Source organism: Camelina sativa, chromosome 18, assembly GCF_000633955.1.
Source record: "Camelina sativa cultivar DH55 chromosome 18, Cs, whole genome shotgun sequence".
In the NCBI taxonomy this organism is placed as follows: domain Eukaryota; kingdom Viridiplantae; phylum Streptophyta; class Magnoliopsida; order Brassicales; family Brassicaceae; genus Camelina; species Camelina sativa.
In genome coordinates this window covers 5,175,471-5,191,432 of record NC_025702.1, presented here as the reverse complement: position 1 = coordinate 5,191,432, position 15,962 = coordinate 5,175,471, and the positions used below count along the sequence as shown (strand labels likewise).

Sequence of the window (15,962 nt, the reverse complement as noted above, 5' to 3'; positions counted from 1 at the left end):
AAAAGAAAAAAAAAAAAAAAAAGTAAAAAGTGAATGTTAGTTTAATTAGAGGGTGTAAATTGTAGTTTGACATAAAAAAATATAGTGGTAATAGAAAGTGGGGGTGTGTGTTAATAGTTTAGGGGAAAGTGGGTGTAAGTGCAAAATTCCCTATTTATAAACGGGATCTACATCGTCTATGATCTTTGTAAGCTGATGAAAATAGAAACGTGTTTAAACAAACAAAGATTATGTTTAAAAAAGGATTACTAATAAGACATCACGGAGAAAAACTAAAGCAGCAACCATTGCAATGAGAACGTAATTATGCTTTATGACTTTCTGTATGATGTTGGTTTGTTGTGTTTGGTGATGATAATTGACGTGTTGGTATTGAATATATATAGGGTCCGAGTAGGTCGATAATGATTTCTTCTCCACATCAAAATTATTGTAGTTAGCAAGTAATTAGGGAAGAAAGATTTGTTATCTGTTTGACTAAGGAATATGCTATGAATCACGCACTAATACCCATTTAATTTGTTTCTTTGTTTTGATTTTGTACAGGTACGGAAGGAAGAAGATCTTTGAGATAGAATTTTAAAATTGAATGTGCAGAGTAATTACATGTAAACCGTGATTGGGTTGTTTCTAAAATCGGTAGAGTTAGAGATATTAGGGAGAGTGGTGGCAAATATTGATTGTGATATTTGTTATTTTGGGAAATAATTTCTTCGTTTAAAGTAATTTATGTGTAGAATAATTTATTTTAGGTTGTTTCCAAAAAAGGGAAGTTAGAGATATGTGAGAAAGGAATCAAATCTCGTAGCAATTATTGGTTTTGTAATATTTTGTTTTTATTTTTAAAAACACAATGGCATGAACTGTAAATAAATTTCAATTCCAAGCCTTTTTTTTTTAAATTGCTGTGAAAATATTAATATAGATTGTAACGTCACAACTTTATACGACCAATATGAACTGGTCTTTAGTGGCTGATTAATTGGAGGAAGAAAGGTAAGAAGATATATGGCAACTTTAATTGATTAGGCACATCTCTTTTTTCCCTTTCCTTCTCTGTACCACTTTCCTTGTAAAATCTTGTTGAAATCAGTGTGGAAATTGTCTCAAAAATAACTATTTTCTTTCTTTTCACTATTTATATATCTTCCCATGCACTTGTATTTATTTGGTCAATAAGATTAATAGTATTGTTGTGGAAAAAGTAGTAGATATAATGTAGCCTATTAATTATTTAAATAGTTCAATTATTAGAGTATAATATATGTATACTTGTATATCAATACTACTTTTCTTTTTTTGGTCGAATTGTATATCAATACTACAATATATATATATATAGCTAAAAACACGAATAAAAATGGTCGATCAAATTGGAATCATCAGATGAGAAAATAATCACCGAAATGATGATTTTGAGAGGGAAGATGTGAAAAAAGTGAATTCAATACAGCAGTATTGATTAACAGTAGTACAATACAATTTATTGAATGGGATTTTATGACAGATTGGAATGAGATTTTATTGAATAGGTTATGGCTAGTATGGGTTTTCATCGGAAATGGATACAATGGATAATGCAATGCATTGTGACTGTATCATACTCTTACCTCATCAATGGAACTGCAAAAGGAATAATTAAACCTGAACGTGGAATCCACCAAGGTGACCCTTTATCGCCATATATCTTCATTCTGTGCAGCGAAGTTCTGTCTGGTCTGTACGCCAAGGCTCAATCCGATGGCTCACTTGAGGGTATCAAAGTGGCACAAAACTGCCCCCAGGTAAACCACCTGCTCTTCGCGGATGACACCATGTTTTTCTGTAGATCAGATAAACAAAGCTGCAAGACCCTTCTATCCATCCTGCAAAAATATGAAGAAGCATCAGGGCAAAAAATAAACTTCCAGAAATCTGCTATCACATTCTCAAAGAGGACAACAGTAGAGACAAAGAATCGAGTTAAGAATGAACTCAGTATCCACCATGAAGGAGGACAGGGTAAGTACCTTGGCCTATCGGAGTTGTTTGGGCGTAAAAAGATGGATGTGTTCACATCAATCATTGATAGAATTAAACAGCGAGTAATGAGCTGGTCAACAAAGTTCCTCTCCACTGCGGGAAAGCTAACCCTCCTCAAGTCGGTTCTGACAGTGATGCCTTCCTATGCTATGACTTGCTTCAAACTGCCTGTCTCTCTATGCAAAAGAATACAATCAGCACTCACTAGATTCTGGTGGGATGGACCTCGAGATAAGAAAAAAAATGTCTTGGATTTCTTGGAATAAGATGACAAAAGCTCTGAATAAGGGAGGCTTAAGGTTTAGAGACATACAAATTTTCAATGACTCGCTTCTAGCCAAGGTTGGCTGGCGAATTCTGACAAAACCCTGTTGCTTGCTAGCACGAGTGCTCCTTGAAAAATACTGTCAAAATGCCCACTTCCTGGATTTTGTGGTCCCAACTTCTGCATCACATGGGTGGAGGAGCATTTGTGTGGGAAGAGACCTCCTCAAACCTCATATTGGTAGACTCATTGGGAATGGGCTTTCAACTCTTCTCTGGAAGGATCCTTGGCTATCCCTCGAACAGCCGGAAATACCAATAGGTCCAGTTAATGAGAACTCACAACAACAAAAAGTTGCTGACCTGCTCCACGGGGACTCTCAAGAATGGGATTTGGAAGAAATAACACGTACTCTTCCGGGATATGAAAACAAAATCCTCAACCTGAAACCGAGCAAACTAGGCGGATTAGATAAATGGGCATGGCTACCATCGCGAACTGGACTCTACACGGTTAAATCTGGCTACTACGAAGCACTAAACAAGGAGGAAATCTGCATTGTTGAGCCTCAAGGTCAAAGTGATTATGATTGGAAAGTAAGCCTCTGGAAAATTAAATGCAACCCTAAGATAAAAGTCCTCCTATGGAAAGCACTTCAGGATGCCTTACCAGTGGGAGAGAACCTTAGAAAAAGACATATCTTCACGGATGCCAAATGTACACACTGCAGAGAGGATGAGACGATCCTGCATTTATTTTTCACATGTCGATTTGCCAGACAAATTTGGGAGCTAATCCTATGTGCAGGTTCACTGGCGATTGATCGGTTCTCTAGCTTCCAAAAGGGCTTCGATGCCACAAAACTCCTAAAATGTCTACCCTCGGTGGGTACGGGTGAGGTAAGCTTTGTCCCTTGGATATTCTGGTCTATGTGGCATAATAGGAACAAGAAGATTTTCGAGGATAGGCACCTTCGCCCTATCGAGGTCATTACAAATGCCATTGGCAAGGCAAAGGAGTGGATCCAAAGCCAGAGTGCCATAAAACCAACCTTGAAGCCCCAACAGCCGCTGATAATGAACCCTCTGGGAAGAGAAGTCACCAGATACAACACGGATGCAGCTTGGAACACCACAAAAAACGCAGGATTAGGATGGACCTTCGCAAACCATCTTGAAGAAGTTTTCGATCAAGGATCCAAGACTGTACCAAATATTGCATCACCAATCGTCGCAGAAGGCCTGGCGGTCCTAAACGCACTTCAATTGGCCAAACTATTGGGGATAACCCACCTTTCTCTCGCTTCCGACTCGATAAATCTGGTACAAGCAATCAACTCGGAAATCCAACCAAAGGAGCTCCACAGGATTCTCTTCGACATCCTGAATATCTCTAGTTTTTTCACTTCTGTTTTTTTTCGTTTTACTCCCCGATCAAACAATGAGAAAGCTGATTCCTTGGCAAAGGAGGCTTTACACTCGGTTGTAATGGACCTGGCCCACTAGTTATTTAATAAATCAAATGTTTGGACAAAAAAAAAATTATGCAATTATTAGTGAATTTATAGAGACAAACCAAAAGATNTTCTGGTGGGATGGACCTCGAGATAAGAAAAAAAATGTCTTGGATTTCTTGGAATAAGATGACAAAAGCTCTGAATAAGGGAGGCTTAAGGTTTAGAGACATACAAATTTTCAATGACTCGCTTCTAGCCAAGGTTGGCTGGCGAATTCTGACAAAACCCTGTTGCTTGCTAGCACGAGTGCTCCTTGAAAAATACTGTCAAAATGCCCACTTCCTGGATTTTGTGGTCCCAACTTCTGCATCACATGGGTGGAGGAGCATTTGTGTGGGAAGAGACCTCCTCAAACCTCATATTGGTAGACTCATTGGGAATGGGCTTTCAACTCTTCTCTGGAAGGATCCTTGGCTATCCCTCGAACAGCCGGAAATACCAATAGGTCCAGTTAATGAGAACTCACAACAACAAAAAGTTGCTGACCTGCTCCACGGGGACTCTCAAGAATGGGATTTGGAAGAAATAACACGTACTCTTCCGGGATATGAAAACAAAATCCTCAACCTGAAACCGAGCAAACTAGGCGGATTAGATAAATGGGCATGGCTACCATCGCGAACTGGACTCTACACGGTTAAATCTGGCTACTACGAAGCACTAAACAAGGAGGAAATCTGCATTGTTGAGCCTCAAGGTCAAAGTGATTATGATTGGAAAGCAAGCCTCTGGAAAATTAAATGCAACCCTAAGATAAAGTCCTCCTATGGAAAGCACTTCAGGATGCCTTACCAGTGGGAGAGAACCTTAGAAAAAGACATATCTTCACGGATGCCAAATGTACACACTGCAGAGAGGATGAGACGATCCTGCATTTATTTTTCACATGTCGATTTGCCAGACAAATTTGGGAGCTAATCCTATGTGCAGGTTCACTGGCGATTGATCGGTTCTCTAGCTTCCAAAAGGGCTTCGATGCCACAAAACTCCTAAAATGTCTACCCTCGGTGGGTACGGGTGAGGTAAGCTTTGTCCCTTGGATATTCTGGTCTATGTGGCATAATAGGAACAAGAAGATTTTCGAGGATAGGCACCTTCGCCCTATCGAGGTCATTACAAATGCCATTGGCAAGGCAAAGGAGTGGATCCAAAGCCAGAGTGCCATAAAACCAACCTTGAAGCCCCAACAGCCGCTGATAATGAACCCTCTGGGAAGAGAAGTCACCAGATACAACACGGATGCAGCTTGGAACACCACAAAAAACGCAGGATTAGGATGGACCTTCGCAAACCATCTTGAAGAAGTTTTCGATCAAGGATCCAAGACTGTACCAAATATTGCATCACCAATCGTCGCAGAAGGCCTGGCGGTCCTAAACGCACTTCAATTGGCCAAACTATTGGGGATAACCCACCTTTCTCTCGCTTCCGACTCGATAAATCTGGTACAAGCAATCAACTCGGAAATCCAACCAAAGGAGCTCCACAGGATTCTCTTCGACATCCTGAATATCTCTAGTTTTTTCACTTCTGTTTTTTTTCGTTTTACTCCCCGATCAAACAATGAGAAAGCTGATTCCTTGGCAAAGGAGGCTTTACACTCGGTTGTAATGGACCTGGCCCACTAGTTATTTAATAAATCAAATGTTTGGACAAAAAAAAAATTATGCAATTATTAGTGAATTTATAGAGACAAACCAAAAGATCGTGATTTAATTACGTAAGTAGTAGTTTTCTACTTGCCTGCATGATCGTCACTTTCACTTTCCTTTTCTGACTTGACCGCATAATTATCATATTTTCTTTTTTACTTTCTTTCAAGAGCAAAAAAAAAACATGTAATAATGAGTTCATACTTCATAAATCATACTTTGGAAGAGATCTTTACGTGCAGTGCATTTTCGCTTAGTTTTAGTTTTTGCAAAAGAAAAACAAGTAATGAGTAAATTTAATATACATACTGCTTTAGAACTTCAAACTGTTACTGTTTTTTTTTAATATAATATTAAATTAGATTTAAAAAAAAAATAAACGTGTTACGAAGCTTTTATTAGAACCCTCTTAAAATACTTAGGAATAATAATTGAAACAGATTTAGTAGAATCTTGCAGCTTGATATCCTCTCCATTCCAAAGGGTGCCAAGTCGAGTGCGGATATTTTTATCAATGAGCTTTACTAGTCTTTCCTCTGTAGCAGGTTGGTCTCCATGTCGACGAGCATTCTCTCCAGCCAAATCGAATGTATTGTGTTTGAAACGCGTAACCGGTAATATATAAGCTTTGTGGTCTTGTCGAGCTCTTCGCCTCCAAGCAATGCATGATCTCTTGCCAGCCTATGGTGTACTTGTTGAGTAGTAGCTTCTTCGCTAGTGCCTCCCAGATTCATTGTGAACAAGGACAATGAAAAAAGAGATGTGCAGTGGTTACCATCGGATGGTTGTTGTATAAGCGGTGTAACTCCCGATCGTAACGTACGGTGAACTTGCATAATGATGGAAACGTGCACAAGAACACCTTTTCTGAAAGAGTATTTCGACCCTTCTCTCAAGCCTAGGGTTACACGAAATCCTTTGTAGGATATAACAATCAAAGTTTTTTCTCTTGTTCTAGGCTAAGATTCAAGAGAAACAAATAGAGATTTTGTGTTTTGTCACCAAAGTTTTTCTCAAACTTTGATTTTTGTGAATCTGATTTTTCTCTCTCGGTATCTCTTCTTCTTCTTACTCTCGATTTTTTCCTCTGTTTTTGATGTGGAGAAACAGAGTATATATAATGGTCGATGGTTGTGACGAACGTTTGCAACCGTTCGTTGAATAAGTGTGACTATTCACTCAAGCATTGCAATGGTTAATAATATAACCGTTTAATAACACTTAAATCTCCAACAATGGCTGCAAAATACAGACAACTGTTACTGTTTATTTATATATCTTTGTAAAACAAGGGTTAATTAATAGAAAGATAATTAGGTTTATTATTTCAATGTTTTTCGACATCTCCAAAATTGTTACTCATAAAAATAATGAAGAAAGCTATATTGTAAAAGACTTGCAAGAAAATATCTTTAAAATATGCTTATTGTAATTTTGATGATCAATAGCTATTTTAAAATTTTTGCAAAGATTGCAATTTACATAGCAATCATTTGTTTTATATGTTTGGTTTTACTCTTGCAGATGTATTGAATGTAATAATTACTCTTACAGATGTATTGAATGAAATAGTAGAAAGCTCAACAGCCATGAATAAAAAAAATGTGTACTGAAATCGTCTCCACACCCTCTTTTGGGTGCCTTACTCACAATTAAATATAATAAAAATTGGTTCAACATTGCAATTAGGGTTAGTGTAAAGATTTCTACTTATAATTTTGGCTCAACCTAAATCTGTTAAGCATCAATGATAAGCAAAAAAAAATCTCATGCGAGCTAGGTTTGAAAGATAAGCAAAAGGTGCATATATATTAAAAAAAAATTGGTTCTATGTGATTTAACGATTATCATTCAATAGTCCAATTGATTCAAGTAAATATCAGGAGACTTTTACATGGATACCAGAAAAAAAGTAATATCAAGAGATGTGACTATGATTCTATCACGTAGTTGGCATAAACAAAAAGGTCGGTATAACACCCATGACCAAACATTAAATATTTGGGACCTATTGCTAGCTGTTTTCAATCCATCAGCTTTCAACTTTTAAGTTTATATATATAAATGCTTTACCAAATTAATCTACATTTTTAATTTTATTTATTTATGAAAATTTAAATGGACTACAAGCAAGACTTGTGATAGATATTTTTCTTCTAAAAATGAAGACAAAAATTTGAAACAAGGTCTTTATGATGAAAGAAACTTTTATAGCCCGTGACGATGTTTCATCGTATCCCCAACGGTTTCATTTTCTTTTCTTGGTTCCTTTCTCTTTTGGATCATTGGATCCTAAAAAAAGGATATGATTGGTGGTTGTAGCTGTAGAATATTTGAAATTAATATCTATATATTTAGGTTACAGTTTTAAATTTGGTACTGCAGAAAAAATACCCCTACATCACTTAAAGATGTAAAATATTGTTCAGAAAAGGAACTTGAGAAGAAAATATGGCTAGTGTTACATTAGAGTTTTCACTAGACAGAGATGTTGAATCCGCCTAGTTGTAAGTGTAACATAAACTGGTACAATCATAAACTTAAAACCGGTACAAACTAATTTTAAACCAAAGGGATACAAAAATAAAATAAAATAAAAGTAACAGTTTTTTTGGTAACTTTTTTGATATCACTTAGAGATGTGCATCATCTAGTGGGTTACCAATTAAAATCATTATAAAAGATGTAGTTTTAATAGGGAAACTAGATTAAGACCCGTGCTAAAGCACGAGTTGAAATTTATTTTATTTATCTTGTAATTAATATATAAAATATAATTTATGTAATTATTTTTAAAAGTTTTTTTGAATAAAATATTATGCAATAAAATCATATGTTAAATAAAATGACTTGAAAAAGACACTTATTTTGTAAGTTTTATACTGTTAATGATTCTTGATAAGTATTTGTGCTATAACACTAGTTAAATTTTATTTTATACAAAATTTTGTATATTTTTTATTTTAAAATAAAATTTTAATATGTTGTATTAGTTTATGTACATGAAGTTATTTCAACAATGTATGTTCTACATCATGACTTGAATGTCATTATAAGATATAATTTTGTAAATTTGGAGTGTTTATACTTCTAACTTTTCTATCAAGTTTCAATATTTTAAAACTATTTCAAAATAAATTATTTAAAGTTTATTATATTAGATAAAATTATAAAAATTCAACAAAAAAGTATGAAATTGAATTTAAATATTCAAATTTTGACCCCTTACTCAGTAAAATTTTTAATTCAATAGATATTATTTTAAAGAATAATATTACTAAAACTTTAATATTTTATAGATTGAATCATTTATATTTGTTTTTAAAAATTCAACTTATGGTATATTTGGAAATAAAACTATTTTTAATTATAATAAATAATATGATAATATATTTGTTTCACAAAATAGACTCATATATAAAAATGAGAGGTGAAGTATAATGATAATTAACAAATTAATATGTTAAGTTAGATATCAAAAGATTTTATTTGATGAATAATTTAATAAAGGAAATTAATATGTTAATTTAGATAATATCAAATGATTCTTTAGAATATTCTCTTTAAGATTTTTGGAAATATCTTGCTCTAGTAATAAAATCTTCCAAAAATAAATTAAGATTGCACCCACTATTTAATTTATAACTAATTAATCTATCAATAAATCTATAACCTATTTGTAACCAATTTATTAAAATTATATAGTCTACAAAACAATGTTGTGTACTTTCGTTTTATTTTATAGGGGATATATGTATATATGTAAGTTTGTTAAGCAATCTTTTTTCCAAGTGACATAGCATGTCTAGGGTAGGCATGTGGAATGCCTTTATAAGCATAGACCATATATTTTATTTAAGATGGAAATTCATAAATTTTCATTTTGGTTTTTTTTTTCTTTTTTGCAAAGCTTGTATAAGTTTACAGTTTTTCACTAGATTGATAACCCCTGTTGGCGCTAGGTGCAATATTTTAAACTATTAATTGGTATTCTATGAATTAATTGTATTATAATTATTTAGTTTTGAAAATATAATCTATGTGAATTGTTTGGAATATCAATATTGGTTAATCCTCTCCATTTAGTTCCCTCTCCGTTGTAGGTTCAACTTTTTTTGTTGGACTGTGGCAGATCAACCCTTATAATTATAAACATGCAATTTTAAATATGATAACCTTAATTCGTCCTAAGTCAGAGACCAATGATCCAGGATTTGATCCAAGATCCGTTCTAAAAAAATTATTCATTGGGTGGATCTAGATCCAGATGTAATAAAAAATTCAAACCGGATATTTACATACAGAATATATTTACTCTGTTTTTAATAAATTGATGTTCATTATCACACATATTAAAAATAATAACTTTTATTTGTAAACTAATTTATAATTATTTTTTGGTAAATAAAAAAATATAAACCATTAAATATGCCATGTGGGAAAAAGCATAAAATAGAAAAATTATTTTAGTTTTTTATGTACAAAATCAATTTTTTAAGAACAAAAATATATACTAGAACATCAATCTATTAAAGACATAGAGCATATATATTTTATTAACTATATTATATTATCGTGAAAAGACATGTTAAAGTTTTCACATTGAAAATAACTAGAGACCAAACCATTTACAGTATACTATTAAAGCAGAAGTACTCATAGACCAACTTTTGGACAATGAATTTGTTTTAGTAGTTTTTAAATAAAATGGTTAGTAATCAATAATTATTAATATATTAGTCTATCATGGAATTAAAATTCTCTAACCATTCAAATTAAGTCGGATCCCGCACGAGTCATTTAGTACCCGATTATTTGATCCAATTTTGATTTCCGAATCTTACAAAATTGCTGGATTGCCGAGATTGTTTTTAACTGCATATCTAAAACAATCTTTTGGGATAATCTTACACATGAAATATTCATTTTTAGTTATAACAAAACAGGAAACAAGATATATTTTGCTGAGATTTGATATATCAAATATTAACTTCTAAATATTTATTTAAATATATTTAATCTCACTATAAATACAATAATTCTCTCACTTTCTTTCACTCCCTTAAAAAATCTCAAGCCATACAAAAATTTACGGCGTATTCAAGTTAAAATTCCTGGCGTATTCAAGTTACATTCTCTAAATAACTTACTCTATCAGGATTTCCAATTTACCGTATATCACCAAATATATGAATAAACAATATATAAACAAAAGAAATAAGTCAAAATACAAAAAAACTACATTACAAAAATTCAAATTACAAAAATATTACTAACAAAATATATAATATTGTGGTGTAGCACGGGTTCTCCCTAGTATCATTAGAAAATCATAGGCGTTTCCTCTCTATCTCATTGTTCAATTAATGTTAGCATGCAAGCTTGTACTTTCATTTCATAATTTCATTAATGGATCAACAACACATAGTTCAAAATACACTATGTCAATTGTCAAATGCTTTTCGTCAAACTAGCTCAAAAATTGGGAATAACGTACAACGTTTTAATATAAGAGTCGAAAGTGAGACTAAAGAACATAAAATTCCCAAAAAAGGAAAAAAAAATTGAACGGTAAGAAAGAAAATAGACCGACGTGTTCTTTTATTCTAAAAAGAAAAATGGACATATATATAACCTACATGGACTGAATACATAACACAAATATGAACATGTGGCCTATATTAGCTTGGGGACTTTTATACAACACTTGATTAAGATTGATATATACACATCCATTTTATACTGTAACAAGTATCAACATTGGATTTAAATGGAAAAATTTGAATGTATATCTATTATCTATTTTAAAGCTATAAGTGAAAAATTCAAAGCAGCCGTACAGTTACAGAAGCAAACAACCACTTGACAGCAGAAGAGGACATAACTCATGATGCCCCTTTTTTTAATTTATCAAAAAATAAATTTAATTTAAATTTGTGGCACAAAACTCAAATCGTAACTCAATTTCTAGATTACATATGTAATCAAAATTCATTCGGATTGATATATATAAGTTCTTCAAGTAATATTATATAAGTTGTTGGAGAAAAAAACACAACACAATTTATTTAGAATCGAATGTAGTAAAAATATAGTATAGAATAATTCGATTTTTTTGATTAAAATTTTTAGGGTAGAGGAGGAAATCTTTGAAGAATCAAGAAACTAAAACAAAATATCTCGCATGACTACAAATCTTTTGGTATCGCTATCTTAATGCTATTTTTACACTAAGTTCTAAAAGTACCAAAATATATATAAACGTAGCCAGAATCAGAAAAATTGAACTAAAAAGTTTTTTTTTATAATAATTTAGGGGAAGCGGGAAACGTATGGAGAGTAATGTAAACACGTGGCGGTCTGGGGGCCTTATAACAACCAGAATGCAAAGTTAATTAAACAAAAAGCTTTTGAAGCAAGTTAGCCATAGCCGCTTGGCGCTGTCCTCTTCGTCTTCTCTCTTCTTCTTCTTCTTCTTCTTCTCTCTCTCTCTCTCTCTCTCTCTCTCTCTCTCTCTCTCTTTCGTTTTCCTGTTTAGTGGAGAATTTGCTGGAGGAGTTGTAGTGAAATCCAATGGAGGTAACTTTTGTTTTTTTTTTTCCTTTCTTGATTTGGTTTTTTGTAATTTTATTAAAGTTTGATGCTTTGTGTTCTGAGATTTCTGGGTTTTTGATTCCAAGTTCTCTGGATTGGTTTCTGGGTTTAGGGTTTCAGAAATTGAGTAACTTTACTCTGTTTTGTGAAAATTATTGCTTGAGATTAAAGTTTTATCATTTGCTTGATCTAATTTAGCTTATTATGGGTTTATGATTTGGTACTGTGTGTTTTTACCTAATTTTTTAATGGGTTTTGAATCGATGTATGTTACTTGTTTTGTAAGCTAATTGATGTGTTGATTATGGTGGTTGAGGTCAATTTTAGTATGGGTTCTGGTTCGTTATGTCTCAGGGTGGTTGGTTTCAGGAGATATGGGAGATGGAGATGAGCAAAGTAAAGAGCTAGAGAATTCGTCTTCGATTCGTGTTCCTAGTGTTGCAAATGCAGAAGCTAGAATGAAGTTTGCTTCCGTGGATGCTTTATCAGAGTTAGTTTGGTCTCCTCGGAACGGTCTAAGCCTAAGATGTGCAGATTTCAGTTTCACTGGAAAGGCAAAATTACGCTCTCCTAACTTCTTTGATTCAGGACAAACCAACATGGAGCTTCGTTCCAATAGCACAAGTATCGAACAGCAACGACAAGAAGAAGACGAAACGGTAAATGTCCAGTTGAGAACACAAGATCAAGTTAACCAAGCGTGTAGCGGGATGAATAGACCATTGTCAGGTTGCTAAAATGATAGGAAACAGTACCAAATTGATTGTAGTTCCGTACAACTGTCTTTTTGATAACGAGTTCTTGTGTGTGTGTGTGTGTTTGCAGGGATTGGTGGTTCTGTTGAGGATAAGGTAGAAATCAATGATGATATAGAGAGTGAAGAAGCAGGAAGTTCCAGAAGATCTTCAGGTTAAAAATGATTACATGAAGTTTATAGTGTCAGTCTGTTTACCATTAATAGGCAACTATGGATTTAAGCTGTTGTGTTTGTCTTCTATGGTTGTTTTGGATACAGAAGCTTTGTTGGCTAATGAACAGCTGAGGATGGAGAGTGCTGGATCTCAAGAAGAACCGACTAACCGTGGAGATAAAGAAGAAGAGGATAAGATGAATATTAATCGAGTTGATCGTTTAGAATCAATGGATGAGAACAACCTCACAACTCTTGCTGTTGTAGCATGTGAAGGCAAAGGAGAATACTTGCCAGAAGGTGAGGCAGATGTTGAGAAGGCTGGACCAAGTGTCTCCTATAGTCGTCATGCCAAAGAGAAAGGGAAAGAAAAAGCTTTATCTGATGAAAACGTTGAGGGTGATGAGAATGAAAATGATGATGAGAGTTTTGGGAGTGTAGAAAGTTGCAATAGTGCGGGTTTGCTCTCGAGGGGAAAGAAAAGGCCAGGCTTTGAGCAACAGATGATTCTTGGAAGCAAACGGCTCAAAACGCTAAGTCAAGAATGTTTGGGGTCAACTTCAAAGCTCAAGCAAGATAGTTCTTTTATGAATTGGATATCAAACATGACAAAAGGAATCTGGAAAGGTAATGAAGAAGACGATTCTCCTTTTGTAGCTCTCACTTCAGATGCTAATGGTCATGGCCATGGCCAAGTCAATGTGATTGTTGACCAACAAGAATTGAATCCATGCTGTGTGAAGGAAAATAGCGAATGCAGAAACACCGGTTTCCAGTCTTTTTTCCAGTCTATATATTGTCCGAAGAAACTAAGTCAAGATGCCGTGGAGATGGATATCTCGAATGATGCTAATGCTACTTCTTTGCAGGAACTTCCCTGGATTCCTGAACAATGTGACGTTACCAAAGGGGATCACTTATCTTCATCTGGTAATGAGATTGGTCCAGTGGCTGAACCCAACATTTCATCAGGAAAAGATGGATTTAATCAGACAAGCGAACCGCTCTCGTCAGAGAGCAAACATGAGGATAACACAGAGCCAAACATCTCTTTGATGCCTCTTAGTAAGTGTAAGCCGAACGAAGAGCCAAAAGTCCGCGTTGAAGCTGATGGGAAGGTTAGTCCGTGTGTAACCAACAGAAACTCTGGTCTTGAAAGTTTGTGGATAAGCAGATTTTCTTCTAAGAGTTCATTCCCTCAGAAAAAGGCCAATGATTCAGCCTCAGACGCCGCTCAAACCCGTGATTCGCAGAAGATGCCGGCAGACAGTAATGTTATAATACCCAGTATCAGCTCGCTAGATAGGCTGGATAAACAGAACACGGCTCTTCCCAAAGTTTCTGCAATGAGAATAGAGTCTTCAGAAATAATGGCTTCTTTGTTTGAAAGAAAGTTAGAAGCTATGAAATGCATCATTCCCTCCTCATGTTCTTTAGCTGTGAACGCAGACGAGGAACGGACGAATCTAGTTTGTTTCTACTGCGGTAAAAAGGGTCACTGTTTACGGGATTGTCTGGAAGTAACTGATATTGAGCTCAGAGATCTAGTACAGAACATTAGTGCTCGGAATAGAAGAGAAGAAGTGTCAAGCCTATGCATTAGATGTTTTCAGCTAAGTCACTGGGCTGCAACATGCCCGAATGCTCCACTGTATAGTTCAGGAGTAGAAGATAAAGCGATAAAGCACGCTTTAGCTTCTACCTCTGGCTCAAAGCTGCTGCCCTTAAGTGGTTTCACAGACGTACCAAAAGCAGTCTTTGATGCTGTTCAAGTTCTTCGCTTGACCCGCACACACGTTCTCAAGTAAGTTCCAGCTCACACTTTAAAAGACCTTTCTCCTGCCACTGCCACTGCCACATTATGAGTCTCTGACATCTTTTTGACATTTTATTTCAGATGGCTAAATACCAAGAAGTCTGTATCGGGTCTTGAAGGGTTCTTCTTGCGGTTAAGGGTCGGGAAATGGGAAGAAGGGCTTGGTGGAACAGGGTACTACGTAGCTCGCATAGATGGTTGGTACATTTGTATATAAATCAATCCTCGAAAATCACATATTTTCTGGTTTAATCGCAACTTAAATATGTTGGTTTTGAACCAGGGACCACAGAGGTGCAAAGCTCAACGAGACATTCAGAGAATAGCTCAATTTCAGTTAAGGTTAAAGGGATGACTTGCCTTGTTGAGTCTCAGTTTATCTCAAACCATGACTTTCTTGAGGTATATATAATAAACCACGACCTTTCTTGAGGTATTATAAGGTTTTCATATCTGAATATTTTGCGTTACTTATCTTGAGCAGGAGGAGTTGAAGGTGTGGTGGCGGAGCGTCGAGAAAAGTACCAGTAGAAGCGGCGATAGCATCCCGTCGGCAGAGGAACTTGTTCGGAAAATTCAGCAGAGAAAGATGTTAGGCTTTTAGGATCTTTCAAAATAGATAGTACATGTTTTGAGGACCAAATGTATTTATTTAATAGGATTTTACGTCGACACATGTATTTTTTTTTCGGTGTGGTTAAAAATGAGAGTGTAAATTTCTGGCTAGTTCAGAGGACATCGAATGTCTCAAACCAGATGACAATCTAAAAACTGGATGTCCAACTTCTATAGACTTGCGAGTTTTGTTCGTATCTTTCTGTCTCTGTAACTAGTTATTTAGCTTCTGTTAAGGATGATCTCGTTTCTCAAGTACAACCGGAGGACAAGCATATTGATATCCACGTATAGTATTGTAGTGGATCTATCAAGCCCATCCGTGTACTATGGTCATTTTTGCTTTGCACATTTTCAAAGTGTCACCAAATTGAAGACTACTTCATTCACATGAACAATCACCAAAAAATGAAGACTAGTTCATTCACATGAACAAGGATAGTTGCAAATGTAATAGCCTGAGCTCAGTAAATTCACCAAATCAACATATAACACTTTTGACAAGTGGACTAGACAAATTGTAAAATGATATACTTGTATCTCAAAGATCTGATTGTTGGGTTATCTAGATA

General features: G+C 34.8%; 1 protein-coding gene across 5 annotated transcripts; it reads left to right on the top strand.

Annotated features, from left to right (window-relative positions):
* LOC104760595 lies at positions 11,854-15,589 on the top strand. 5 transcript variants are annotated; one of them, XM_010483545.2, is made up of 7 exons: positions 11,854-12,034; positions 12,404-12,778; positions 12,875-12,958; positions 13,068-14,763; positions 14,857-14,972; positions 15,059-15,177; positions 15,260-15,589. In XM_010483545.2, exons 2-7 carry the CDS (start codon positions 12,424-12,426, stop codon positions 15,377-15,379), a joined length of 2,490 nt encoding a protein of 829 aa, XP_010481847.1. In that variant the 5' UTR covers positions 11,854-12,034; positions 12,404-12,423; the 3' UTR covers positions 15,380-15,589. The 5 variants fall into 5 exon arrangements, with proteins under 5 accessions (XP_010481847.1, XP_010481846.1, XP_010481845.1 ...); XM_010483544.2 differs by having other exon boundaries at positions 11,855-12,034; positions 12,422-12,778; positions 13,065-14,763; XM_010483543.2 differs by having other exon boundaries at positions 11,855-12,034; positions 12,419-12,778; positions 13,065-14,763.

What these genes read in the sequence shown, in the direction of transcription:
- LOC104760595 (XM_010483544.2), top strand. Translation starts at nt 12,424, where the DNA reads ATGGGAGATGGAGATGAGCAAAGTAAAGAGCTAGAGAATTCGTCTTCG. An exon ending in ACCCGCACACACGTTCTCAA is followed by an intron (nt 14,764 to 14,856) that starts GTAAGTTCCAGC and finishes ATTTTATTTCAG; the next exon opens with ATGGCTAAATACCAAGAAGT. An exon ending in CTACGTAGCTCGCATAGATG is followed by an intron (nt 14,973 to 15,058) that starts GTTGGTACATTT and finishes GTTTTGAACCAG; the next exon opens with GGACCACAGAGGTGCAAAGC.